The following is a 27809-nucleotide window of genomic DNA, read 5'->3' on the forward strand; positions in this document are numbered from 1 at the left end:
ATCCAAATCAGGAAAGCCCAGAGATGGGGTTGTCATGGCAACTTGCAGCAGGCTCTCAGCCTGGCACTCAGCCTCTCTGGGGTGGGGATCTAGACTTCCCAGGCTGGGTTTGCCCCTCCTTAGACTTACCCTGGACACTGTGAGGGGGAGTGGGGGCACAAGAGGGGACACCTCTGCCCTCTTCAGTCGCCAAGCAGGCCTGGCATGCCTGGGCATCCACCGTTAGCTGATGCAAGACTGCTTCTTACCCCAGATCAATGCTCGCATGCAAGGGCCACCCAGAGTCCTCCCTCCATGCGGCTCCCACAGCTTGGGCCCACTCGCTGCCTGGACGATACCGCATTCCCACATGGAGACGCCCTCAGGCCATGAGACGACCCTCACGGCCATCCTCAGAGCTGACGGGTGCTTTGTGCACACTCTGTTGATACTAACAGTGTTCTTTTTATCTGAGAGGTTAAACGACTTTCAAGGAGAAGTCGCCAGAGGCTGCCAACTCTAAGACCAGGCCTTTCTTGAGAAGCCTGTTACCAGAAGCCCTGTGCTGACCAGCATGTCGCCAGAGGTATATAACCAGTGGTCACAGCAGTAGCCTGAGGCCTCCCAGGCATGGGCCAAGCCCCATGCGCATAGACACAAGACACAGACGGCCTTTATGTCTCTGTTTAATGGCCAAGCCAGCGCTGCCCAGATGATGCTCAACGCCCCAGTAGGGAAGTCCTCCCTCCTGGTTGATGACCCCTGAAGAGCCCACCCAAGCTCTCGCCGGCAGCATCCTAGTCCACTCCTGGTATCAGTGTGGCAGCCTCATCTGAGTTCCTTTAGTAAGCTGTTGATAGAGGCCAACAGTTCCCGGAAGTAGCCCTCATCGTCACCTTCTTGGAGTTCCAGGGAGGCCAGTGCTTGGTACTCTGCTTGGAGACTGCCTAGTGTCCTGCTGAGCTGGAGGTCTTGACGGTAGCGATCCCGGCAGGTGGCCAGGAGGGCGCCCAGCGTCTTCAGCACCTTCTCCCGGGCATCGTGCTCTGGGAGGGCCAGGAGGTGGGCAGTGATCTCACACCAGCCCTGTTCCCGCAAGCCTGGCAGGAGGTGCACCTGGCGGTACTGCTGCAGTTTCTCGGGGGAAGAGTCCTGGGTCAACTCTGCCTCCTCCTCAGCAAACATCTGCACAGCCAGGGGCCAGGGTGGGCGGAGAGAAAAGGGACAGCAGTCATCCTGCACTGGTTTAGTTACTTTCTACGAGACTTTGGGCCACTAGGGCCTCCTGGGAGGAGTCAACTGGACTCCTGGCTTTTCACACACTCCCTCAATCGTCTGTGTGTCCATCTGTCTGCCCATTCCTTCATTCATCATAACATCAGCACACAGTGTTGGGAACTGGAGAAACCAAAATGCAGACCCAGTTCCTGTTTCCAGCATCTAGCAAGTGAGTAAAAACTCCCACATATGGCTGGAGAGCAGGCTTGGTGGGTTAAGGACTCAGCTCTGCAAGCCCAGCAACGGGAGTTCGGTCCCCAGATCCACATAATGGGGAAAAACAAACAAACCACTAGCTAGCATCCTGACACGCACATCATACTACAGCACTTACATGTACATAGTACGTACATGGGCACCAGGTCTCCCTCAGGTAACAAACTACCGGGGTCCATCCCGAATCCTTGCTCGGAGGCAAAGCTCCCGGAGGAAGTGTGTCCAGGTTTCTAGAATCCTCGAGTTAGCACTAGCCCAGTTCAGCTCCGCACGGCTGCTGCTCCAGTCCCCTGCGCCTCCCCCACAATGCCTGCACACTAACCACGCCCTTTCTCTGTCCTTCCTTCCCGCCTGCCCCTGGGATCCAGATGAGGTGTCCTATCTCATGACATCCTCTCTGGTGCGTGTCTTCTCTACCCATCCATTCATCTGTCCGTCCATCCAGCTGGACAGAAGCATTTGGGAGGGCGCTTTGGTCAATGACCAGAAGCGAACCCAGAGCAAAGCCCAGGGGAAGGCAGGGCAGGTGGGGGCTCTCACCTTCTCGGTGACGAGGTCATAGAGCAGGGTGACCACGCGCACGGCCAGGACCTTCGCACTCTTCTCTTGCACGAGACTCCTGAGGACCTGCAGCCCCCCGAGCTTCAGGAACTGCTGCTGCGCATAGGGGAAGTGGCGCAGCAGGGAGCACAGTGCGAACAGGACCTGGGAGGCACAGGCTGGCGTAAGTGAGAGCCACACAGAACTCTACGAAGTCTAAGGCACAGAAAAAGCAGCAGAGGTCAACCAGCAACCCAGCCAGCCCAGCCTCCAATCTTCCTGGCCCCTCATCTCCTTGGGCCCATCAGCATCCCAGAATTCAGGGTGATGGGAGGCAGGGGCCTTCAACAAAACTAAGCGGGCAAACAGAGGACAGATAGCATACTCGAGACCGGGGGATACACGGCCATGAGCTGCAGCTGTACCCAGGCCTCCAGACGACATGCCACCTGCTTTACTAGAGTGAGTTCCCGCAGCACCCGGGGACCGTGCACAGGCCCCAAGGTATGGCCTAAGTTGGAAGCAGTCTTTCCCCTGCAGGTGTGTCGAGACACGGGGCAGGGGCAAGGGCCAGAGACTTGCCTTCTTCTTCGTGCTGAGAGGCTGCTCTGTGGCCAGGATGACGAGTAGCTTCTGCAGAGCTCCCCCTTCAATGGCTTCCACCTGGACCTTCGGATTGCTGTGGGCAGAAGCACAAGAAACTGTGATCCTGGGCCGGGTGACGGTGGTGCCACCTTTGATCACTGTACCCAGGAGGCAGAGGCAGGTGGATCTCTGAGTTCTAGGCCAGCCTGGTCTACAGAATGAGTTCTAGGACAGCCAGGGCTACACAGAGAAACCCTGTCTCAAAAAACCCAAACTAAACCCTGCACCACCCCTACTCCACCAAAAAACAAAACAAACCAAACAAACAAACAAACAAACAAAAAAAACCCAAGAAACTGGGCTACTTTACTGGGCCCAGGACCCAGAGAGGGAGCTGGGGACTAACACCACACAAACCTCCCTTGAAGAGGCAGAGATGACAGGGACAAGGGTCGCATGCCAGCCTGCTGCTCCCCGGAAGCCAACAGACTAGGCATCCTGGGAGAGAAATCACTTCTCCCACCATCAGGCCATTCTGAAACGGAGACAGCACCCGAAGGTGCTACTGCCGTGTCCCTGCTGTGTGAGGCCAGGGTTGGGAGTGCCATCTCCCAGCCATGCACTAGGGAGAGCCAGTCACGGCTCTGCTCTCTAGGTACAGAGCTGGAAGCCAGGTCCAGAAGCCCATCCTCTACCCATTCAGCACCCAGACTCTGCCAGAACACCACACTCGCAGAAGCAGAGCACAAGAGACCAGAGGCTCTGAGTGAAAAGCGCATCTCCGTGCAGGACTACCCAGCAGTCCACAGCAGGCTCTACCAGGGCAGTTACTGTGACCTTCTCTGTCCCGGATTCTCCATGCTCAGTACAGGGCCTGCCACACTCTAACGCCTAAAAGACAGAGATGGAGTAACGGGTGCATCACCACAGACAGACCCTACACTGTGCAGGCAACACTCTCGCAACCCCATTCTGAGCTAAGAATCTGCGAGGCCATTAGAGCCATGGCTTCCATCCTCGGGACTCAAGGGACGGCTCAGCACCGGCTCCTCCGGCAGAGAACCCGGGTTTGGCTCCCAGCGCCTACCTAGTAAGTAGTTCATGCTTGCCTGTAACTTCAGTTCCAGGGGACCCTGCAATTTCTGGTCTCTGCAGGGACTACTTATACACACTATGCACATATATACACACAGACATTCACACATATACAAATAAATAAATAAATCCTTTAAAAATATTTCAATTTGGGGCTGGAGAGATGGCTCAGAGGTTAAGAGCATTGACTGCTCTTCCAGAGGTCCTGAGTTCAATTCCCAGCAACCACATGATGGCTCACAACCATCTATAATGAGACCTGGCGCCCTCTTCTGACATGCAGACAGAACAGTGTATATATAATAAATAAATCTTAAAAAAAAAAAAAGAGTACTTGCTGCTCTTTAAAAAAAAAATATTTCAATTCTAGCCCCCCTGGATATACGGAGGGTACCAGGCAGAGGGCACGCTGGGAAGCCTAGATGACAACTTCCTTTTATAACATTTCCTTCTTTCCTCCCTCACTTTTCGAGACAGGGTCTCTCTATAGAGTCCTGACTGTCCTGGTACAGCCTATGTACACCAGGCCGGCCTTGAACTCACAAGATCCGTCTCTGCCTCCCCAGTGCTGGGTCTGAAAGTGTGTGCCACTATGCCTGGCACACTCCTTGTTTTCTTTATGTTTTTGGTTTGGGGCAATGTCTTGCTATGAAGCCCAAGCTAACCTTAATTCCACCGCAGTTCCCCTGTCTGAGGCTCTTGAATGCTGGGATTATGCAGACAGCACAGTCCCTGGTTTCTAAGGTGCATTAGTGATCAGTTGTGGAGCGAGTGGCCGGGCCCTCAGGCTCTAAGCTCGTCCACCCAGAGGCCCAAGCAGGAGTCCCCCGAGAATAGAAGGGTCAGGCCAAAGTCAGACAGTCATGCACAACCAGGCAGCCCCCAAAGGAGCACCAAAACCTCCACCAGTCTCCGGCTGGCTTCAGTTCATCACGGGGGCCGAGTACCCTGTAACCTCCAAAGCACCCGCCCCTCCCAGACTCTTGACTTCCTAGCCAGGCGGTGTGCTGGGACACAGAGAAGCAAGGATGGGCTGGGAGCAGTCAGCTTCCGTCCTGGTCCAAAATAGAGAAAGGAGAGAAACCGGTATCAGTACACCACACCGCCGCCCTCATAAGAGGTAGCCCCAGAGCTGGACATACGGAACGTTGGGGTCAAATCATCCCCCAATGTCCTGCCCTTCTGCTCCTGCCAGGAAGCAGCTTCAAGGCTGAGAACAGACCTAGCACACATAGTCAGCTTCCCTTCATCCTTCTGCCCTGGCATCCTCCCACCAGAGAGAATTGCGGAGGGTGCTGGCCAGTTCCATGGCAGCTCCATCCCTGCGCACAGGGAATGGAGATGTCCCAGGAGACGGCAAAGCTGACAGCTCTTTTCCAGACAGTCCATGCAGGGTGCCGGGCGGAGATACTTCCCGGCCTCCATTCCCTCTACTTGAGACAGGCAGCTGCTTCATCAATGTGTGAGTTAATTAGGGCCATTTCTGTCATCATGTGGCTGAGGAATGCTCACCCACAACAGACAGGGTCTGTGAAGGGAACACTGCCACGCTGGGAAATTTACTGACATCAAATGCTGCCTCCCAAAGAAGGGGGGCTGCGAGCCCCGGCAGTTATCAGCCTTAGAAAGCACCTATGAGGTGCCCCATCCCCGTGGGCCTCTGAAGACAGCAAGCAAAATCTATCTCAGAACCCGCCAGTGGGGCCTTAGCAGATCAAGCAGGGCTAAAAGCATCGGAGCCCTTCCACACCACACTGGAAGCAGAACAAAGAATTCACTTCTCAGGCCGTAAACCACGAGCTACCTACAGCCACGCCAACCACAGCCCACCCTTCCTGGGGAGCAAAGCCCATTTAGAGTAAGGGAGAACAGGTTCCAAACACAGGGGTGGAAATCCGTGACAAACATAAAGCTACAGGGCTTCTCAACAAGTGGACAGCAGGACCACAGACGCAGTCACACACAGGCCTGGGCAGCCTGGGCTTGCATGCTGCCTGGCCTTCCCATCTCCAAATTAGATAAGGTGTCTACACTAACTCTGGGCCCTACCCCTCATGACCTAGGGTTCCACAAAACACCCCTCAGAATGGCTGTTAGTGCCTTCTAGGCAAAGGCTTGAGGAAGCAAGAAGGCGGGAGGTAGGGCTTTATTTAGACTGTGCAGGCAGGTGCAGACAGCGGGACAGCTGGACAGACAGACAGTGGGACAGCTGGACAGACAGCGGGACAGAGGATTTCTGCAGTCAGTCCCTAGCAGACATTATGCTGCTCCAGAACCTTCCCCTCCAGGCAACCCAGTCATGGGTCCTCAAGGTTCTCGGCTCTGCGTGCTCTGGGAGAGACATCCGGACAGCTCAGATAAGCTCTAAGTATGTGCAAGGCCTGGAGGACGGCCAGCGAGAACCTGTCAGCAGTCCCCAGATGGCTTTCCCACTAGAGGGTCTGAACTGGGACTGCCTCACATCAGAGACAGAGTGGCTCAGGAATACCAAGATGCTAAACAATGTGCTATACCAAGACGACAGTCATTGTGGACCTGCCTCACAAGGAGACCTGACCAAGTCCTTGAGAGCAGAGCTGCGTCCCTGCCAGCTTCGTCCCTGTCAGCCCATGGGCTCTGGACCAGAGTTCCACCCGAGCCCGCACAAGGCCAGTCCTGGAGTGAGTGTGTTAAAGTGAGAGGCCTTCCCAGCCCTTTACTGACGCCAGCAACACTGCTGTCCTCAAAGTCGCCAGGAGGACCCTGAGGACGGAGCTCATCTACCATGTGCCTAAGCCGCTGGACTGAACCAATGCCCTCAGCACTCGGGTCGCTGGGGCGCTCACGAGACATCGGCAAGTCAGCTGGCTGTGTAGAGCGCCGGCAGCAGCTGCGTAAACCTTAAGTGGAACAGGCAGGGAGAGGGGTGGATCTCAGAGCTGGAAGTGATTGCATTGCTAAAACCAAACAGTCTGGGCCAGGTGGCAGCAATATGTCAATTTGCCAAGGGCCATTGGTCATATATTAGCTAAGCTGAGCAAGTGTCTGCTACCCAAGAGCAGCCAGGCAGGGCCAGAGACCCGTGAGAATACTGCCTGTCCCAGGCCTTAGGCCCACATCTCCCAGCCTGGACCCTCAGGACTAGCTGCATAATTTCCAGGGCCAAGTAAAAACGTGAAAATGGGGGCTCTTTCAAAGGCTAGCGATCAAGACGGCTCCAGTCGAGCACTAGGACAAACGCTGGCCCTTCTGAGTCAGCATTGGTCTCCAGGACACTATGGGGATACACAGAGACTGCTTGGGATAACCTGACTGAAAGCCAGGCGTGAATCTCTGAAAACAGAGAAAAGGTGGAGTAGGCAGAAATCTGGGATGAGAAATGGGGGCGGCTGACAAGTCGGATGGAGCCAGAAAATGCTCAGGTAAAAGCCTGGAGCAGAGCTTGTAGCTACTAGATTCCCAGACAGAGTGTGGGCTCTGGGATGTCCTCAGGGCACCGGGCACACACCAGGGCTCTGGGATGTCCACAGGGCACCGGGCACACACCAGGGCTCTGGGATGTCCTCAGGGCACTGGGCACACACCACAGGAATGTGCTGTCTTATGGGACCTGCAAGCACTCTGAAGCAGGGCAAACGTTTCTTCTTTTCACTGCATTCTAGAGTTTTGAGAAGATGCCATGTAGCAGGGCAAACGTAGAGGGTGGCTGCCCAATCTGGACCCTGCGTGGTTTTTCCTGGTAGAACTTGCATTCAATTCCTTGCCGACAGTAAGATTCCTTCTCTGGTGTCCTCACCTGGCCTCAGCCCGATCCGTGGCTGGAGCACTGTGAAGCTCCCATCTGCAACATGTGCAGTTCCGAAAATGTGGAGAGCAGGAGGGAGCCACACAGGCCAGTTAGGGACAAGCGGTGTGTGATCAGTCACACAAGATGCCATCACCTGAGGCATCTTCTTTGCTGTTGTTGTCATTTCAAATGAGGCATTGCAACAAATTACAGAAAAATAAGCCAGGCACAAGGGGCAGGTACCTGTGACCCCAGCACCCAGGGGTTAAGGCAAAAGGATCATTTAACTCATGGGTTCAAGACCCCATTTCAAAACAACAGTGCCAGTAATAACACAGAAAAGTACTTTCTTTTTATTTTGTTTGTTGAGACACAATTTCTTTGTGTAACAGCTCTGGCTTTGTAGACCAGGCTGGCCTTGAACTCACAGAGATCCACTTGCCTCTGCCTCCTGGGTGCTGGGATTAGAAGGGTGAAAGCCGCCACCACCTAGCTCAGGAAATTAATTCACAGAGAGGGTTCCCACCTCCCCCCTACCCCCGCCGCCTGTGGGGTGTGAGGGAGCTGCAGCACCGGGGAAGGCTGGCACCGCACCCGGGCAGCACGGGAGAGACGGCCCTACAGACAGGACTCCTGTGCCATGTGTTGCAGCTCCCACGACAGGACTGGCACCCCCCCTTTTTTTCTTTTCTTCTCTTAATTTTTATTTGTGGGGAGGTTGCAAGGGCAAGAGGGCAGATTCAAAGGGACGGGGACATGAATGGATTTGGTTGCACCATGTGAAAGACACCAGAGTCAGTAAGAAGGAGGTTATAAAGCAGCAATAATAAAAAGAAAAGCCTCCATCAATTCTCCAGTTGTTATTGCCATCACATGGGCTTTTCTCCTGTCTTCCCTTCTCTCCCACTTGTCTTCAGTGCTGGAGATCAAACCCAGGGCCTCGCACAAGCTCATCTAGTCCTTAGTCACCCCTCTCCACAGACATTCACACAGAGTGTGCCCAATCATTGGAGAGCGGGTTGCAGACATGATGCCTGTTTACCCCTAAAAATATTAGAAAAGGCTTCTGAAGAACAGTTAGCGATGCCAGGCCAGGAAACTAACAGTGACACAGCGATTTTCACGGTGTTCAGTTTCTGTCAACCACCCCAATATCCTTTTTAGAGAAGCATCTTTCATCCCAGGTCCAGCCCGAGCCCACACAGTGGCGTATTTTGTTAGTCTCCTTCAGTCTGGAAGTCCTGTTTCGTACAACACTGACATTTAAGAGTGCAGGCCACTTACACAATGTCCTTCAGTTTGGATTTATCTCATGATTAGATTGAGGTTATTCGTGCTGGCATAAATATCACAAAAAACATGTTGTTTATTTCTCAGTACATCATATCAGAGGACGCAAGATGTCAGTCAGTCTCACAGCTGGTCACGTTCACTTTGAATATTTGATTATGGAAGCGCTCGTCAGATCTCTCCACCGAGATATTGTTTGTCCCTTAGAAATTAATGAATACTGTGTGGAGACACGTTGAGATGCCAAGACAACCTGCTCCTCATCAGTCTTTCACTACTGGGTCTGGCATCCACTGGCAATTCTGGGCTAACTGTTTCTGTGTTGTCAAATGATAACGTGCACTTTGTATGTTGGCACTGTGACTGAGACAGCAGGGGCGGCTTCCTGCATTTGTTTAAGTATCAGAATGGACTAACAGACTCTCATTTAACCTGTGATATGTAACTCACCGCCGTCAATGTTCTGGTGCTCAGACTACCCTTGAACCAGTCACCAGCGCCCGTTCACCAGGGGTTACGTCTTTCTGACGTGCATTTTGTCTTTTTGTTTGCCTGCTTCCAGCTGCTTACGGCAGTCTTCTGATGCTGAACTGCAGTCTACGCTCATGAGGCGTCTGCCTACCGATCCCAAGTCTGCCCCCTCTAAGTGGAAGGCACCGAATCCTGCCATGATAGACCACAGCCCTCCTGAAGCTCGCGGCACCAAATACCCAGAGAAGGCTCCCGCCCCTGCCCTGGCACCACTGCGGCTCCTGCAGCCCTGACTTCCCACAGGTGCTCCCCGGGGTACTCCTCCATCCATGCTCAGGGACTCCAGCTCGGTCAAATCTCCCAGGGGGGGGGCCCAGTGGGCCAGGCATCTCTGTTGTAGGGACAATTGTCCCTATGCCTGAGGCCACCTCTGTGTTCAAGGCAATGCTTTACAGAACTGACTTTGTTAGGTCAACTCCCCGGAGGCTGGTCACATGATCCTCTGATGAACCTGGGTTTTCCCAACATTACCCAGAAACTAAACATAGAGCTTTTCATTTAGAATTATCAGAGAAATAATATTAAATGTATGCAAGCAAAAATCAAGTTACCAATATTGTAAGTGTTACGCCACATACTTTTGGCAGTCAAATTTTCTCTAAACAATGAATAAAGATAATTATATGTATTAAGTATGTTGCTTGTATCACTTTAATGGCAAAATTAATTTTTCGAGATAGGGTCTCTAAATTAGATGATTTTAAAGGACAACCAGCTTGGCATAGTAACCCTAAAGGTACATTAGTGGCACATATGCCTTGGTAATAACCAACAGCTCTGTAATTGGACTTAAGGCCTGTTCAACAAAGCTGGCGATGGTGGTGCACACCTTTAATCTCAGCGCCTGGAAGTCAGAGGCAGGCAGATCTCTGAGTTCAAGACAAACCTGGTCTACAGAGGGAGTTCCATGACAGCTAGGGCTACACAGAGAGACCCTGTCTTGAGAGAAAAAAACCCAGTAAACAAGTGGGAAGTCATGTCTGGTAATGGAAACCTCGTCAACTACCCGGTACTAGTGAAGTCACAGATCCTGGAGGAGAACCGACAACTGCCACTTTATTAAACGGTGATAATCCCCAACTACAATCTAAACATTTATTCTAGTACTCAAAGATAACTGTAGGTCTCACCTCTCTTCGAGAAGGCCATTACAGAAAACCACAGTTCCAATCGGTATATCCACAATACAACTCAATCTAAGGCTCAGGAAACATGACTGCCTAAACAGGAGCTGGAGAAGGACAACAGTAGACATACCAACACGGATTGGAGCAGGGGAGCCCAGGAGGCCTCAGCTCTCCTGCAAAGACTACATGCAGTTAAGGAATGCTGAGCTCGACAGAGTCTCCTAGGGAAAAGGGCACCAAACGGTTATCTACAATACCAAATGGTCAGCTCTGGGAATATATATACACAAGTAACATCACACAGATCAAACAGGTTATACTTATGTGTTTAGGAACGCGCGTGCGCACGCACACATGAACACACACACACACTCACACATGTAACAACAGTTTTTGTTTTAATTTTCACATATGAGTGTTTTGTCTGCATGCATGTCTGTGTACCACAAGCATGCAGTACCTTTGGGGGCCAGAAGAGGGTGTTAGAACCCCTGGAACTGCAGAGACGGGTCGTTATGAGCAGTCTCTATAAGAGCAACAGCTGCTCTTACTCATTACGCCTTCTCTCCAGATGCCTAAAGTTAAAATTTTAATAGAAAAATCGAAAACATCACTTTGCTACTTGAGCCTTTCATCCTAGCCTGTCACTTGTCTGTTTTTGATCTTCATTCTGTCATGGGTCCAACATGCTAATTATTCACTCCTTTCTGTGTTATCTGTTGCCATGCTTTAATAAAAGTACCAAAATGAGAAAGGGAGGGAGGGGGAGAGGAAACAAGATTCAAAACTCAGACTGGACAAGCTCTCGGGCACATCCCCATGAAGGCCCCGCTGACCCCAACCTCTTACACGTTAGATCTAAGGAAGCTGCTGCAACTCTAACCCTTTGCCATCTTTCCTGAGTGTGCTAGATTACTCTGTGACTCTTGCACGTTTTCAAGAAATGCAGACTTCCTGCGAGGTTCTATTGCAATCTCTTAGCTGGCAAGTTTTTCTGAAAAGGAAATTAAAAGTAGGAAGGTGCGTGAGGGCGACCCCGGTGGGAACAGTGTGAGATTTCTCGACTTGTATTAGTGGCTGGACATGGGCACGTCACATTTTGTTCCTGGATTGTGTTGATTGAGATCAATGAAATTGGTATTGTTTCACGGGGGGCAGGGAGGGACTCAAACATTAATCTGCAAGATTTGGTTCCTAGCCCCTCCCGATCCCCAGTACACCACAGAGATTCATGCACACATAGACCTCATGAAGATATTCTGTTTTCTGTTGACATTTGATTTCTCAGAACTTAATTTGGGGAAGCCAGTGGCTCGTTCACTCAAAATCACACTCCTGCCCTCAAGCTCCTCTTAGCTGTGTTTGTCTACTCTTTCCAGCGGAAGCCATTGCCCTTGACGGAGAAGGCAGAGCAAACAGCAAGAGTCATGGCTGCCTACCACGCGGGGTCACGTGTGGCCTCCCGTGTCCTCCTCTCTCAACGTCAGCTGCTCAGGTCTCCTCCCTCCGAATTCTTGTGTCTCCCAGCCTCCCCCATCTGGCTACTCCTGACAGGTTTTCAGAGGCCTCCTTGATTTTTTGATCTTCTCAATGAAATCCCAGCTCTAGCTGGCCCACAAAGCCTGTGGGATTCTTTAGACAGCTCCCCTGCCCCTGCAGCAATCACTGAACTTAAACACACACACATACACACACACGCACACACACACACGCACACACACACACACACACACACGCACACACACATTCCAGTTTTCAGACTTAGTCATCCTTCTTTTCAAAGATCTGGTTCAGACATCGTATCTACTTTTTCTGGGACCTTCTAAAAATCTGCTTTCCCTAAAACCTGGAGCCCCCTGGCCTCTCCAAAGTCTGCTTCTAACGTTTCACTGCACCAAAGAACTCTTTTTTGTTCACAATACAATTTCAGTGGGGATTTTTGTTTGTTTGCTGTTTTCTTAACCTCCTGAGAGATGAAACTGTCAGAGAAGTGAGTTTAATTTGTGAGTAAGTTAGCGATGGATTGCAGCTCAGCTGATGAGAGTGCTTGCCTAACATACATGAAGTCCTAGGTTCGGTCCTCAAAACCCTACAAACCAGACTCAGAGGTGGAGGCACTGAGTGGGATGTCCCTGGCCACCCTTGGTTCTAGAGGGGACTTGAAGCCAGCATGGAATTGAAAAGGGAGGGGGCAGATCAAGGACGGCTCAGGACCTGTTTTCTGCAAACAGTTCTAACTGCAGATCCTCATGGATGCTTCTGAACTGATCTACACCCAGCACCCCCAGACCGTGTGTCCTCCCTTTTGGCATCTGGAAAGTGGGGTGAACAATAGTGCCTCACAGAATGACATGAAAGTCAATGGATGAAGTTCCACGACGTCCCTGACAATCACTGCCCCGAATTAGTCACCCTGTCTACTTTTTACTGTCTGTTTACTTTTCTGCTAAGAGAAAAGGCCTGGGTTTTTGGGCGTCTCAGAAGTGGGAGGTTCTTCGTGGCAGGGAACAAGGGAGAAAATACAGCTTCCCAGCAATGGCCGAGTTCCTCATTCTCAGCTCCTGTGGCTACACAGACAAAGGCAGTACTAAAAGAATCCAAGGGGGAGAAATGTAATTAACAAACCAGAGGGAAAGACTGGGAGGAAGGATCAAAGAAGCTAATTAGACCGGGCTAGAGGGACACCATAGGGTGGGGGACATGGAAGAGAGAGGGCTAAAGAGAATTATCTGTGGCCACTAATTATTCCAAGAAGTCTCTGTGCAATTATCTCCGGCAGTGAGGGAGGGGAGGTAGGAATAATAAGGTTAAGCAGAAGAAAATTTAGGCTAACGCACGGGGTGGGGGGGCTGTTTTGTTTCCTCACACTGAGATTCCTCAGGCTTACTAGAGAGCTCAGAGAAGGGGCGCATTTAGGTTATTTATACCAGTTAGTGGTCTGCCACCCCACAGGTGCTGGTGGCTGGAGGGACAGCAAGAGGCTCTTCCCAGGAGACTATGCAGCCGCCCTGCTCCAAGCTTCAGACAACACCGCCAGCGGATTCTGATCCCATGTGCCTCAGGACAGATTCCCCCACTCGCCCAGACCTTGTTCTAAAGAGTCTGAGGATCCCTCATGGAAGGCCTCACCTTCCCTGGGGAGTGGGTGGGGGATGGGATGTGGGAGATGGGATGGGGGGGTTGGTGAGGGGTAGGGGAGGATGGGAGGGAGAGGGAACTGGGATTGATATGTAAAATAAGATTGTTTCTAGTTAAATTATATATATATATAATACATATATATATATTATATAGAGAGGGGGCGGAAAGAGTCTGGAGATGTGCTCTGGAAGCCAATCACTCCTTTGCCTTCATCCCCTCCCCTTCTCTGTGCTCTAAAAAACTTGATAAACATAGCATATCTCACTGCATGAAACATCATCTCAATAGGAGTTGCTTTTGCTACACCACTGTAGAAATGTTTATGAATGAGCCAACTCCTAACAGCAAAGGAAAGGCAGCAGCCGTGGGATGGTCTACAGCTGAAGATGACAACATTGCAGAGCTTCATTTACAAGATTTGCAAGTTGTATATCTACAAACGTCTCTGCTGTGCAACATCCATAACAAGCCTCAAAATATCCTTTGTTTGCCGAGGTTCTGCTCAGATATTTAAGGTTTCTGACAGTTTAAATATGGTGAACAATATGGTGAACCATCCAAATATTTTACATCATTGGTATTTGGAAGGATCTTTATAAACAATTAGTCCAGGTTCTAAAAGGCACAGGCAGCACCAGGCTCCTGGTTTTCCATGGGGGTGGATTAACGTGGCCTCGTTGGCTGGATGCAAGCTATGAGGATGGTCTCACTGTTCCCACTGACATGGGTTTCCCATGCAGCTTTGCCCATGCTGTAACAGAGGAGGGCACTGGGTGGCAGGGCTCCATGGCCTCCCCAGCCTGGCTCAAGGATCATAAGGGATTTATTCTGGTTACGAAGGATAAAGGGGCTGGAGAGATGGCTCAGCAGTTAAGAGCACTGGCTGCTCTTACGAAGGACCTGTTTGTTTCCCAGCTCCCACACGAATTCTCATCTGTAGCCCAAGTTGCAGGGGATCTGACAAACCTTTTCTGGCCTCCACGGGCAGGCACCTGCACACATGGCGCACATACAGACAGGCAGACACGCGTGAAAAAGAAGGCCTTCTCATTAGTGCTGAGGGTTGAACCTGAACCCTTGGGGCAGCTCGACAGACAGTCTCCACTAAGTTACACTACCAGCCCTACAGCTTTCCCTAGACTCAGAAAGGAGGCCCGACCTGGCCAGAGGCCGTTTTCCTGATTTATCAGATTCAAGAATTAGGGGCCTAGAAGGAATAAGGGCTCCCTCCGATTCTGGAGGGAGAAAGTCCCAGTTACTACAGCCTCTAGAGACGGAATAGTGGGTGGTTTGGTTTGTGAACATGCTATGTGCCTGGGACTCCTGGTCCAGTCAGCTGTTCTACAAACAGTGAGTGCACTGGGTGTGCAGTTAAGGACTGTAGGTCTAGAGCAAAGAATGGAAATAGTTCCTGCCCCCATTAGGCAAAATCAATAGCCAACAACAGAGATTCGTGGAGAGAAAGGGCTACCTGATAAATGGGGTCATTCAGGAAGGAAGGCCTTGGAAAAATCTAAAGTCATTAAGAGCAGAGGAGAAAGGATAAAACTCTGTTAACATTGTCTGTCTGAAGTCAGGTAAGACCTAGTTTTTGCTGGGTGTGGTCCTGTATGCCTTTAAATGCCAGCAATCAGGAGGCAGAGGCAGGTGGCTCTCTGTGAGTTCAAGGCCAGCCTGGTCCACACAGTGAATTCCAGGACAGCCAAGGCTACATAGAGAGACCCTGCCCGTAAATAAATAGACAAACAAATAAACGAACAAACAAATAAATAAGGAAACAATCAGAAAAGAAGGAAAGAGAAGGACAAACAGGTCCTTTTTAACATTTTAAGAATATGTTAAAAAGTGCCTTCCATGGTCCCTTTAACTCTGTCTCTGATAAATCATTAAAAGGCCTTCTGCAAAGATCATTCTAATGTCAAAGAAAAGGTATGCTCATAAAATAATGTCAGAATGTGAGTGGTTTGTTTAAGATTCAGCAATTGTCACTGAATCAAATACAAACTCTCTACGGTCCGAATAGCAAGGGAAAGGAAGGCTTTGATGCGTTAGTGCTCCTTACAGACTGAATTTTAGATCACAACCGCAGAAGAGGAAACACTAAACCAGCTCAAACGTGGCCTGGCGCATGCACGGCAGTTTCCAGCTGCCTGCAAATGGAGCAAGGACAGCCTCTGCCTGAACGTGACGGGTACAAACCATGGCTGGGCCTGGGCCCCAGTGCCAGCACAGCCGCATGCAGGATACAGGACAGCGCCCAGGGTCCCTCCCACCAGGAGTTGAAGGTGGCGCTGTGGACGAGGACGAGCCTGGAGTCTATGGTGTGGGGCTGGGGTTAGGGAGCCTCGCCCTTTCTTGCCTTGTGTGTCAGACACTCAATGAAGCACAGCGGACAGACACCTGCCCCATGGACTCTAAGTGCAGGCACCCTGACCCAGAAGAGCCTTCAAGTCTGATGACCTGAGACGGGATTGCGGGATGAGGCTCTTGCCCGCTAGGCCGTAAAAGTGCTTCAGGTTTTACCACCTGGGGTTTATTTCAGTGAGTCTTAAAGGCAGTTCGGTCTTTCAGGGCACCCTATCAAATGCCACTGCCCCGCATACGTAGGGGGATCGTATAATTTATTGACTCAGGCGGGACAATGAGAGTACAAGACGGTGCTGTTAACCACCGCACAGGAGCAAGAGGCAGAAAGAGAGCACACACTGAGTCACAGAAAGCCAAATCATTTTCCAAGGTCGTCATATAACTAAAAAGGGGCAGAGCCCCAGAAGCCCCAGCATCAGAGTTCAGGCGCTCACAGTAAGCCGCTAGCTGGAAGGCCAGGAAGGTGTGGTGCATCTTAACTGCACTTTCCTACCAAGACACCAAGCGACGTCACCAGAGGGACACTGCACATCATGACGCTACTGCCAGCCTCATCCATCGCTTAGCTGCAGAGCTCGACCCAGGATGGGGCGAAGGGACCGTCTGCATATCCTGCTAATCTACCTCTCCAGTGGAGCTGCCGGGCTTGAGACAAATGACTCTGTAGCATGGTTCTTAAAGTCTGGTCTCTGGCCAGCAGCACTAGCAATACCTGGGAACTAGGCGGAAATGCAAATCTCCAGGCCTCAGGCCAGCTCTGCTAGATGCGTGACTGTAGGGAAGGGGAGTGGTCGTCTGCATTTAACAGACCTTCAGGTGCTTCTGATGCATGCCCTGGACGGAAAAGCACGGGGCAAGGGTACCCTGGACACGGCCAGTTGGGCTCTCTCAAGCTCCAGCCAGGAAAGGCTAGCCTTGGGGCAGGCAGCAGAGCCCAGTTCTTGCAGAGACCAGTATGTGAGGGACACGGCCAAGAAGATGAAAAGCTCCCAATAAAACCCAGACGTACATGGCCACACTGATCAAAATGCAATAAAGAAGGAAGTGAAAAAAATCTGACAAAAGGAAAATGCAGCTTCAGTGGGGGCAAAATACAACAATCTTCCGCAGAGACGGGAGGCATAAAAGGGATGTTAGATGTTCAAAGAGCCAAATGCTGAAATGACAGAAAACACGAGAATAAAGGCGGAGCATGGACATCAATGCCACATGGGCTGGCGTCTAACGATGGCAGCAGCAGAGAAGAGCACCACCTGCCCTCCCAGAGACCGCATCCATCCCCACCCCCTCAGCACGACAGCCTATATAAATAGAGTCTTGAGGGGAAAAAATACCAGCAATTAGTCACTGAATCTTGCTTGTTAGAATGAGGGGAATTTGGGGAAAATCACCAGAGGCTCTGATGATAGGAAGAGCTTGGCTGAGGAGGGCATGTGGCTGGGGTGGGAACGCGATCTCGAAAGGGGGAAGGCCTGATTCTGCAGCCTGTGATGACTGCCAGCTTCTAACCAGAAAGGGGAAGATGGAGGGCCTAGTCACTGGGCCACAGTGAGCGGCAGCCTGGCCAAGTCCTGGTTGGAAGTCCTTTGATGGGGGCTGACGCAGGCTGGAGGCTGTGTGGGTAAGGGAAACCCAGTGACGGCAGCTGAGCGGGGCTTGGTGGTGAGACACAGTCCCTCCACAAGGAAGCCGGCCTGCCTGCCTGCCTGCCTGCCTGCCCGCCCGCCTGCCTGCCGCATGCCACCTCTCTGGGCCCCCAGAGCATGCTGTGGAAGTGGTGATAGGAGCAGCCCCTAGTGCTACCCAGGGACGCTGCTGAAGTTAACTGTCAGGACTGCAAGAAAAGGAAGAGGGCCTCGCCCTGCCCTCCTCCCCCTCCTCCTCTCAGTGGCGGTCTCAACTGAAATACGCTGCGTTCTCTACAGCAGCCGCCATGGAAACCCTCACCTATCCTCCTCAGTTCCATCTCCTGCTGTCCACTTCCACAGAATCACACTCAAGGGCCACCTGGCCCTCGCGCAGCCCGGCTACGCCGTCCTGATGCCTTTACTCTCCTCCTTCAGTTCCATCAACCAGCTTCTCTGCAAACTGTGAGTTCCCGTGAAGATACGGACTGCGGTTTGCCATCTCCTCACATGCAACCTCATTTCCAGGGCTCGACCCCGTGCAGGGCATGTGGCAACGAGCTGGGGAGATGACGTCACGCCTGCACCCATCTTCACTGGGACGGCGAGGCCTGGAGGGGCCCAGCCTTGTCAGCTCGGTGTGGAGGTGGACTTGCCGAATGGCCTCCCTCCTTTTCTAAGTGCCTCACCGCTCTGTGAGCTCACTGAAGAGCATCCTAAGCAATGTCCTCCTCTTCCCTCCTCCTCCTCTTCTGTCTGCTTCCTTCAGCCAGACCCCTTATGTGCCCCCACCATCCTGTAACCTTTGGCTCCCTGAGAAAAGGGATGCGTTAGAGCCGTCCAACAACGCCCAGAACGATTCTCCTGGGGATACCTACATTTGCCTGTACACAACAACTGATACGTAAAACTGACAAACTAAGCTCTAAGCATGCTGACAGAATTGTAGGCAGGAGGAAGAGGAACAAAGACCAGCAGGCTGGCGACTCCCATGTGCCTCCTGAAGTCATCTCTAATAAATTTAATGGCCGCCTCTGCCACGTACGCCAGCTGTGACTCGATCCTATGGCGAGGCAGGGTGCACACATGCCCACACTCCCTTCAGCCTGAGTTCGCCTGGCTGCTGGCCCCCGGTGAGGGCTCTCAGTGAGGGTCAGAGCTGTGTCAGGACTACTGCTTTTTCCTGGCATTCCATTAAACCCCGCAGACGACTCTCTGGTCAGCACACACTCAGGGGTGGCTCCTTGGCCCTCTCTTCTACCAGCCATGCTTCTAAGAGCCACCTGAAGCCAGCTTTGCCGGGGGGGGGGGGGGGGGGGGGTCCCGACGGACTGACGGGTGCAGGGGACCCACCGAGGAGGTGGCACTGGAAGAGGGCAAGGTCAAGTTGACAAATGTCACACAATGAGGAAGAACTGCAGGAACTGCAGGGCATAATGCAGCAAAACAGATGGATAATTAGATTTATTCTGAGAGCTGTAAAAGTAAGTAATTAAATAAAAATATGGAACAATGAATCTGCCACAGAGAGACACCTAACAGCCTCACGGGGGGTCTTACAGCTGGCACCAGCAGCCTGGAGAGAAGTGGGGCAGGACTCTCTCATATTTGCCTGATGTTTAGGCACAATAAACTAAGCGCCAGCTCAAGATTGGCACAGAGGGGTGGCTGGAGAGAGAGAGAGAGAGAGAGAGAGAGAGAGAGAGAGAGAATCATTCTCCTGGCTACAAGCAGTGTATATCATGGGAAAACGGTCTCTTACCTACAACTGGAAGACCACAATAAAGTCCCCTCTGCCAGGGTGGTTGGCAAGGCCCTGGCAACAGAAGACTGGCTGATTGTATTCATCTTTGTGAGGTAGAGGCAGAGAGGAAGGGACACACACACACACACACACACACACACACACACACGAACAAATGGCAGGACCGGGGTTTCCGCTTTCCCCCCAGAAGCTGGGGGCAGATGAAGTTCAGTGAATACCTAAGCTGGGAGCAAACAGATCATCTGCAATCAATTTTATATCAGGGCTTATGGCTTTGTTGTTGGTGTTGGTTTGGTTTGTCGACATTCCTTGCTGTCCTAGAACTCGCTCTGTAGACCAGGCTGGTCTCCAACTCACAGAGATCCGCCTGACTCTGCCTCCCCAGTGCTGGGATTAAAGGCGTGCACCATCACTAGTGACTAGATTAAATTCAAAGTCATCTAAGGAAAACAGGATTTGTTGGGTCCCATCAAAAGGCAGGGTGACAGAAGCAAGCCTAACTTTTGTGGGATGGGAAACTCTCTCTCAGGCCGCCTCTCTAGGTATTGTTCCTTCAGACTTTCTCCAGGCTGGGATGAGTCTTGTGGCCACTGGCACAACATATACACAAAAATTTTTCCTTTGCAGAAGGACACTGATGTTGTGGGATATTTGTACGCCGTGTGAAGGTGTATTGCTGTGATTGGTGTGATTAAAAAGCTGAACAGCCAATAGCTAGGCAGGAGGTGCAGACTGGTTTCCAGGGAGAAAAAGGATGATGATGAGGAAACTAGGTGCACAGAAGCAGCCAGGAGACACGGAGAAGAAACAGAAAGATGAAAGAGAGGTAATGCCATGTGATAGAATGCGGATTAATATAAACGGGTTAATTTAAGTTATAAGAGCTACTTAGGAACAAGCCTAAGCTGTAGGCTGAGCTTTCATAATTAATAAGAAGACTCTGTGTCATTACTTGGGAGCTGGCTGGTGGGACAGAAAAAGACTTGTTACACAATGACCCTGTTTATATCATGTGCCCACCCTGGGCCAATCACTATACCAATAAATGGGAGTGAGGGGCTGGTCTTTCTGGATACAACAGCTTCGTCTGGCCGAATTGTGCTGGTGAGGATACTGTCAAAAGAAGGGAAGTACTGCTTCCCAAAGGGATAGCACAGGAATGTGTAGAGACCCAAGCCTGTATGAAAGAAGAACCTTCAGAGTTCACATCGATTTACGCCCTCCAAACCAAGGTGCTAACTGGCTATTTGGGGCTAGATTAGGAGGCAGGTTGGGTTGCTAACAACCAGGTCAGGGTTCTAATTGCAGAAATCCAGTTTGACCTCAGCACTTGGAAGCAATGCAAAGGTCTTGCGGTTCATACTTTTAATAGCAACACATCCTTGTAGACCTGACCCCAAGGCCCAAACACAACACTTAGTGGACAATGACATATTCACTTAGGAAACTCATACTGCACTACAGTACTGAGCGGGGTCCCAGGGAGCCAACTCCTTGAATCTCCTCACCAAGCACTGGCTGCAGAGGAAGTCCTTCCTAACCTGTGAAGACGAGCACCTTTGATAGGGTAGGGGCTGAGTCACTCCCATCCACATCACGGAGTCTGCGGTGTCCTCCTACCTCTTTGGAAGGGGAAAAGCCATACCATATTCCCAACACACAAAAACTGTCCTTTTCTTTAAAGTTTCTTTGAAACTTGAACTAATTAATTAGAGTGGGGGTCAGAGGACAACTCACCTTCCACTATGTAGGTCCTGGGGACTGAACTCAGGTCCTCAAGCTTGGTCGCAAGCACCTTTACTCGCTAAACCATCTTGCCTGATCTTGCTTTTCCTCTATGATACAGGGATCATTAGAATATCCCTGAATGGCCTAGAACTTGCTATGCAGCCCAGGGTAACCCTGAACTCACAATCTTTTAGCCTTAGCCTCCTGAGTGCTATGACTAATAGTATGTGTCACCACACACAATTCACAACTACCATTTTGCCCAAAGGGCTCAGTGGGGGCTCTCCCTGCCATCTACCTTAAAGAGAGAAGTGATGCATGCCTTCCTGCCTTCCTCCCTCAGCTTCAGCACCTATCATACACTCTGACTCTGCTGTTAGACTCCAGCCAACAGCCTGCCGCCTGTCTATTTAACAAAGCACCTTCCCTCCAAAGGTCTTCAGGGCCTCAGGCCTAACTTCACACACCACAGAAGACACCTTACAGAAGCTCAGAGCAAGCTGACAGCTCTCCAGTAGCCGAGGCGTTCAGGAGGCCAGCTAGAGCCAGGACCATCACTAGGCCTCAGCTCTGCATACTCTTAAGAGATTTTCCCCCAACTTCACCAGCTAGGGTCGGCCCTAAGAGGTGGTACGAGCCAACACCTAGCAACCAAGTCCTTTCTACTGTCTTTAAGTGTCCTCTGAGGCTTTCCCCAGGAATGCGAGGCTAAGTGCTAGCACGGAACAATTAGACGCACTGGCTATGCCTGGCACTTGGAGTCACACTGGAGGGTCTGGTAAGGAGTCATCTGAGTCCAGATGTAAAGGCAGGGAGCAGGCTGAAGGACAGCTTGTGCATGGATGACCCTCTGGCCGGAAGTCCGCGACGATGGCTCTGCTCCTGCTCCGTTACTGCTGCTGGTTAAGTTCTCCCCAGAGACGAGCAGGTTTACACCTCCCACTCTGCCCCTGGCCTTCCTCGGAACAGTATGAATCACTAGTCAGCGTCTGGAGTGGATCTTAGCTGCTATGAACCCCAGACTGAGCTCAAGCAGAAAGTAAAGCTTACTTTTTTTGGGGGGGGGGTCAGTCCTGGAAACAGTTTAAAAAGGTAGCTAACCTTGTTTCTTCAAAACCACTGAGCTTGGACAAATGGAAACACCAAAACAGACTGAATTAAAACATTAATGTCCTTTCCAACATAGCTGAGGAGTTGCTGCACAGTGGGTAACTAGGTCCAAGAGATGCATGACAGAGGCTCCTGGGTCCACAGTGAGGGAAGGAGCAGTAACAGACAGGAAAGGAGGGAGGGAGGCAACCTGGGGGCCGCACTGTGGCAGGGGAGGAATCGCTGCTCAGGACGGAGCACACGGCTCCCAGCTGTGCCTGACCACACCATCCTTGAGCACTGCCGACCTGCCACGGGGCTGACTGCCGAGTGTACCCCCAAACTCAAGCCAGTCCAAGGCTGGGAAGGATGAAGTGGGACAGAGAGAGACCATGAGAGTGGACATGTATATCCAAAGGACTCATGCCAGAAATCCAGTGCATCTTCTATGTATGTCTTAATTTTACTATCTTCTATCTTTTAGGCAGAAAACAAGATAGGCATGTGCCATATAAGGGAATAAAATAGAAAAAAAATCTTATCCACCCTCCCCCCTTTTGAGACCGGGTTTCTCTATGTAGTCCTGGATTTCCTGCAGACCAGACTGACCTCAAACTCAGGGATCCACCTGCCTCTGCCTCCCAAGGGCTGAGATTAAAGCTGTGAGCTGCCACACCGGCTTTAACCCTCAATTAAAAATAAATACAACATGCATTTATACCGAAATATCTGCCCATTTCCCTTTGATACCGGTCACCGCTATTCATGTGATTGTCAATCTAAAGATGCTACTTCCCAGAAGGGGGGCTCCTCAGGCTCTCCAGCACAGCCCCTGAACACCAAAATGAGCAGCAGACAGAAAGGAGACAGGGGTCAACCACACTGCAGAAGATTCCAGGAGGATCTGCTATACCAGAACCACAACGATATAAAGGGTGAACGTGGTGTCAGCAGGACCTCCTCCACTGGCCTGGAGTGAGGCCATCTTCGTCAGCAGCTCCTCCCTGCGTCTCCTGCCTACAGTTGGCAGCTTCATGTGTGCCGGCCACCCAAGGGCTCTCATGCTTTTGCCATGGCTGTCACCACCGGCGTCCTCCCCTCTCTGAGCCCTGAGAAGCATCACTGACAGCGCTGAGCAAACAGAGCAGGGGATGACCTCAGAGCCTTCGTGTTTTAGTGCCAGCTCCCAATTACGCGTACTGCTGAATAATTGAGAGGAGAGTAATCCACTCAGCTGATGTGGGAGGCCAGCCAGTCACACAGATTATCTCAGAGTGAATTATTCACACGAGGGGTAATTGGGAATTGCCCAAACTTCTGTTGGAGGCTTGGGCATCACATGGAAGGACACTGAAGAAGGGAAGAACAGAACGGGGAGGGGGAGGAGACCTCACTCCTGGGCTCAGGGTCCTCTGCAGTCATGATGAATTGCTGCCCCCCCCCCCACTCAGCCACCGGCGTGGTGGGGACAGTGGGACAGCACTGGTGCCCCCCGCTCGTGCCGTGCCCCGGACCCCAAGCCTCTTGGCCAGGAGGCATCTGTGGTGCCCACCGTCCTCTCCAGTTCTTAGCTATGAAGGGCGAGACCAGGCAACTCAGTCGCTCATCTGGGGACACACCACACTAAACTGTCCTTCCAGAGCTCAGGCCTTATTCTCTTTGTAAGGAGTCTGGTGCAATGCCATCTCCACACCTGAGCGTGCGTTGTGCTGTGGTGGGGCTCGTGAAGGGAAAGACTGTGGCCTGGAAGCAGATCTTCCATTCAATTCCAGACACAGCCTATGTAGACATCGAAATCCTGATTTACACAAACTATGAAGACTACGGACTGTTATTTCTTTTTTTGTTGTTGTTGTTTTTGTTTTTCGAGGCAGGGTTTCTCTGTGGCTTTGGAGGCTGTCCTGGAACTCTCTCTTATAGACCAGGCTGGCCTCGAACTCACAGAAACCTGCCTGCCTCTGCCTCCCGAGTGCTGGGATTAAAGGCGTGCGCCACCAACGCTGGGCTCTAGACCACTATTTTAACACTAACTTTGGGAATAATTTGAAGCATGACTAACCTCAAGGTCCATATATGAGAGAACAACGACCCTCATGCCCCAGCTATTCCAGCATTGTAGTCAAGAAAGGGCTTCCATGTCCCACGATGCACATTCCTCTGTCTCTAGCAAGGGCGATGAGGATAGCAACAAAAGCTACTGAGCAGCCATTGGCTGCCCAACACATGCGTGCAATTCCTAGTCCTTCGCTGAAACCCTCAGAGGAGGCACACAGTAGGCACTAAATGAGTATCTGTTACACGAGGGAAGAATGAAAAACGATCTACATCCTTCTACAACGCCAACTTCTCATGTTTGAAAAGCTCATTCAGTGTGTAAACTTATGGGGTCAGAGGAATAATCCAAATGAAATTAAAAAGAAGTGTGTGCGGGGAAAACAAAACTCACGATTGTGGGGCTTTCCCAGGAAAACCCAGCCCCTGCTCTGAGCTGAGGGAATGGGAGGGTGAGCAAAGGAAGGCAGTGGCCCTTACGTGCTGAGCCCCTCCTCCCTGCCATCCTCCATGCATCAGTTCTCCAAACACCCAACCCTAAGCGGGGGCTACTGTCCACATTTTACAGATACAGAAATTGCCTGCAAGATGTAAGTTTCCCCAAAAATTACAGAGCTAATGAATGACAGGTTTACATGCAACTTCCGGCCACACAGCCCCAGCTTTATATTTTATATATCATATCATATGGCCTCTCAAGCACTACCAGGAGCCATAAAAGAGAGCAGACGCCAACATTGCCCTTGGGTTGTGCATCTCCAACATAGCAGCACCTGCATTGCCTGATCCTGACCTCAGAGAAAAGGAGTAGTCTGAAGACAGCAGGACTGTTCTACTCGCCTTAGGGCCAGGTAGACACTATGGTCCTCGGCCTGCCAGCCATGTTCCCGTGACAAAAGCAATAAAACCACAGACACTGCCAGGCGGTGGTAGCGCACGCTTTTAATCCTAACACCTGGGAAGGCAGAGGCAGGAGGATCTCAGTGATCTGAGGCCAGCCTGGTCTACAAAGTGAGTTCCAGGACAGCCCAGACTATTACACAGAGAAACCCTGTCTCAAAAAACTGGAAAACAAAACAAAACAAAAAACCCCCACCAAAACCACAGACCTCTCCTAGCCGTCCCCAGTCATCACGGGCATCAGAGCCCCAAGTCTGACGTGCACCCTGGTGACAGGGTGACTCCAGAAACCAGAAGAGAACCCACTGGGAGAGGTGCAAGGCTGGAGCCCAGACACTGAAAACTTCTGTCCACAGCACAACCAGGCCTCCTTAGCCACATAAATCACATCTTATTACTCTCTTGACCAAAAGCCACCAGACCTTCCCATTACTCTTAGAAAAAAGATCCAGAGGTCTTGAGAGGCCCCGCCTAAAAGCACCCTGTTAGCTTGTTTGGCTCACCACAATTGCTGCCATGCTGGCCTCTGACTGCTCCATTGGCTGGCTCAGACCCCTCCCGTGGCTGTCCCCTCTGCCTGGAAAGCTTTTAGCTTTGCCATGTGCCCATGTACTGGCTCCAGAAGGTATCTCTAACCCATCCAGCTGAACCCCTGTATGCTCTACCTTCTCCATAAATTTCACTACTGGCTTTTGAAAATAGCTTTATTGAGATACGGTTCACATATTAAAATTGCCCACTTGGAGTAAACAATGCGGGGTTCAAGTTGCTCACAAGTTAACTCAGTGGGAACATTTGCCTAGCATGGTCCTATCCCCAGCATCAGCAGAATGACTAAATCCTGGGGCTTTTAGTATATTCACAAGGTGTGCAAAGATGACTATAATCGATTTTTCACACATACCCTGCAGAAAACAAACAAACAAAAATACCCTTCTTTCTCTTAGCAGTCACTCCCCTGGTCTCCAGCCCATCCCCCAGCTCCCAATCACTAGACAATCACCAATCCATTTTCTGGCTATATAGAGCTACATATTCTAGACAGTTCCTATCAATGGATTTATAAAGGAAGACTCTTTCACAACCAGTGTCTTTGACTCAGCGTGTTTAAAAGCTTCAACCATGCCAAACGTCAGGCCCATCCTGTTGTTGAATGCTACTCTACTGTACGGATACCCACTGTAATATACATGTGTTCTTTCATCAGCTGATGGGCAGTCAGGTGGTTTCTACCCTGGGGAAGGGAGGAACAACGCTGTTACCCATGTTCATGTACACGGTGTTCCGGGTGAGGGAGCATATGCTCTTACAGTTAATAACGTGGCTCTATCATTCACATTCCCACAGACCATGTTTGAGGCTCCACACTTGCTATTAGCTGCCTGTTTGCTAAGAGAGGCATCCTACTGAGTAGAAAATATTATCTCAAGCCTTCCTTGAATAGTTGTCTATTCAGATCCTATACCTTTAAAAACGGGTTTGTCTTTCCATTATTGACCCATAAAGCCATCTGCTGTTAATTTGTAAGCATTCTTCATATATTTTAGATACAAGTCCCTTATCAGATACATGGCCTATAAGACTCTTCTCTGATTCTATGGGATTCTATTCTTTTTTTTTCCTTCTTCTTCTTCACTATTCAAGGAAGCATGGAACCGGGTTCACCGCACTCACCTGGGCGTCTCATGTCTCCCTGCCAACTCCCGTTCCTCCTCTGTGACGCCGTCCTCTGGCTGCTGTGAGCGTGCACATGTTCACAGACCCACGTGCACACACATGTAATGTAAAAATGAAGTCTTTAATAGAGAAAAATATGGACTGGGTATATACCAGGTATTTTTGTTGACCCAGAATTCAGAAGTGAATAAAGCAGGTGTTTCTTCCCTTATATCTTACATTTAAGTCAGAAATTAATTCTTAAAAGTCTGTGTCATCAAAGCAAGTACTTCCTTGCTTTTATTTATCATTTTGTTTTTTGGTAGGATGGTCCCATCTCTTTGCAGCTACTCCACAATGTGAACAAAAAACAAACAATGGCTCACAAGCTGGGAAGGCCCAGGAGGAGTGACCCAGACACAAGGGAAAGTTCTCTGCAGAATCCTCAGCTCACTGCAACATCCCGCTCTCCAAAACTCTCAGGGTTTATGTCATGTGCTGACGAGGCCTGGCTGTTCTGAGGGAAGGGGAAGCCTTTTTATGTCCCTCACCTAACCTCTGCTAAGAACAGCACCAAAAACTATCTGAGAGGCAAATGTCCCAGCCAGGGCCCCTTATCAAACATCTCAGGGGCCTGGACGTGGCTGCTGAGGGGAGGCATTTATTACACCAGCCAGGCCAAGAGCTGGGAGGCACGGTATGAACCCGGGGTCAACTGAGGCTCGAACTCAGCAGACAGTTTAGATCATTTGCTCTGAGCTCTTGAGCCAGAGGAGGGTAACCTAGCAGAGGATGGGATCCGAACAGAGGTATGGGAACCTATCAGTGGCAGAACAAAGAGATTCAAAGACAAGGGTGCCTGCCCTCTTCCTTCCCTGGCGCCCGCTGACTTCCAGGTCACCTTTTCTGCCCAGTGCTGGGGGACAGAACCCAAAGCCACGCCTATGCCAAGCACCTGCTGCACCACTGAGAAGTGACAGCCCCAACAGGACAGTGTGTGAATTTCTGAGGCATAAGCACATTTACACACACGGGTACGGAGTTGCTTCTGGGCAAGTTAAGTAAATACTTACAGCTGG

At 50.9% G+C, this 27809-nt stretch overlaps 1 protein-coding gene across 4 annotated transcripts in view; it reads right to left on the reverse strand.

Annotated features, from left to right (window-relative positions):
* Nucleotides 1-649: 649 nt before the first annotated feature.
* Sil1 (SIL1 nucleotide exchange factor) overlaps nucleotides 650-27809 on the reverse strand; it is a 224476-nt gene continuing 197316 nt past the window's right edge. For all 4 annotated transcript variants that reach the window (XM_040758095.1, XM_040758093.1, XM_040758094.1 and 1 more), the window contains 3 exons: nucleotides 2596-2692; nucleotides 2014-2178; nucleotides 650-1164 (listed from right to left, as the gene is read on the reverse strand). In XM_040758095.1, coding sequence (XP_040614029.1) covers nucleotides 808-1164; nucleotides 2014-2178; nucleotides 2596-2692 — 619 coding nt within the window. In that variant the 3' untranslated portion in view covers nucleotides 650-807. The remainder of the gene's footprint in view (nucleotides 1165-2013; nucleotides 2179-2595; nucleotides 2693-27809) is intronic.

This window comes from Mesocricetus auratus, unplaced genomic scaffold, assembly GCF_017639785.1.
Source record: "Mesocricetus auratus isolate SY011 unplaced genomic scaffold, BCM_Maur_2.0 Super-Scaffold_100015, whole genome shotgun sequence".
Lineage (NCBI taxonomy): Eukaryota > Metazoa > Chordata > Mammalia > Rodentia > Cricetidae > Mesocricetus > Mesocricetus auratus.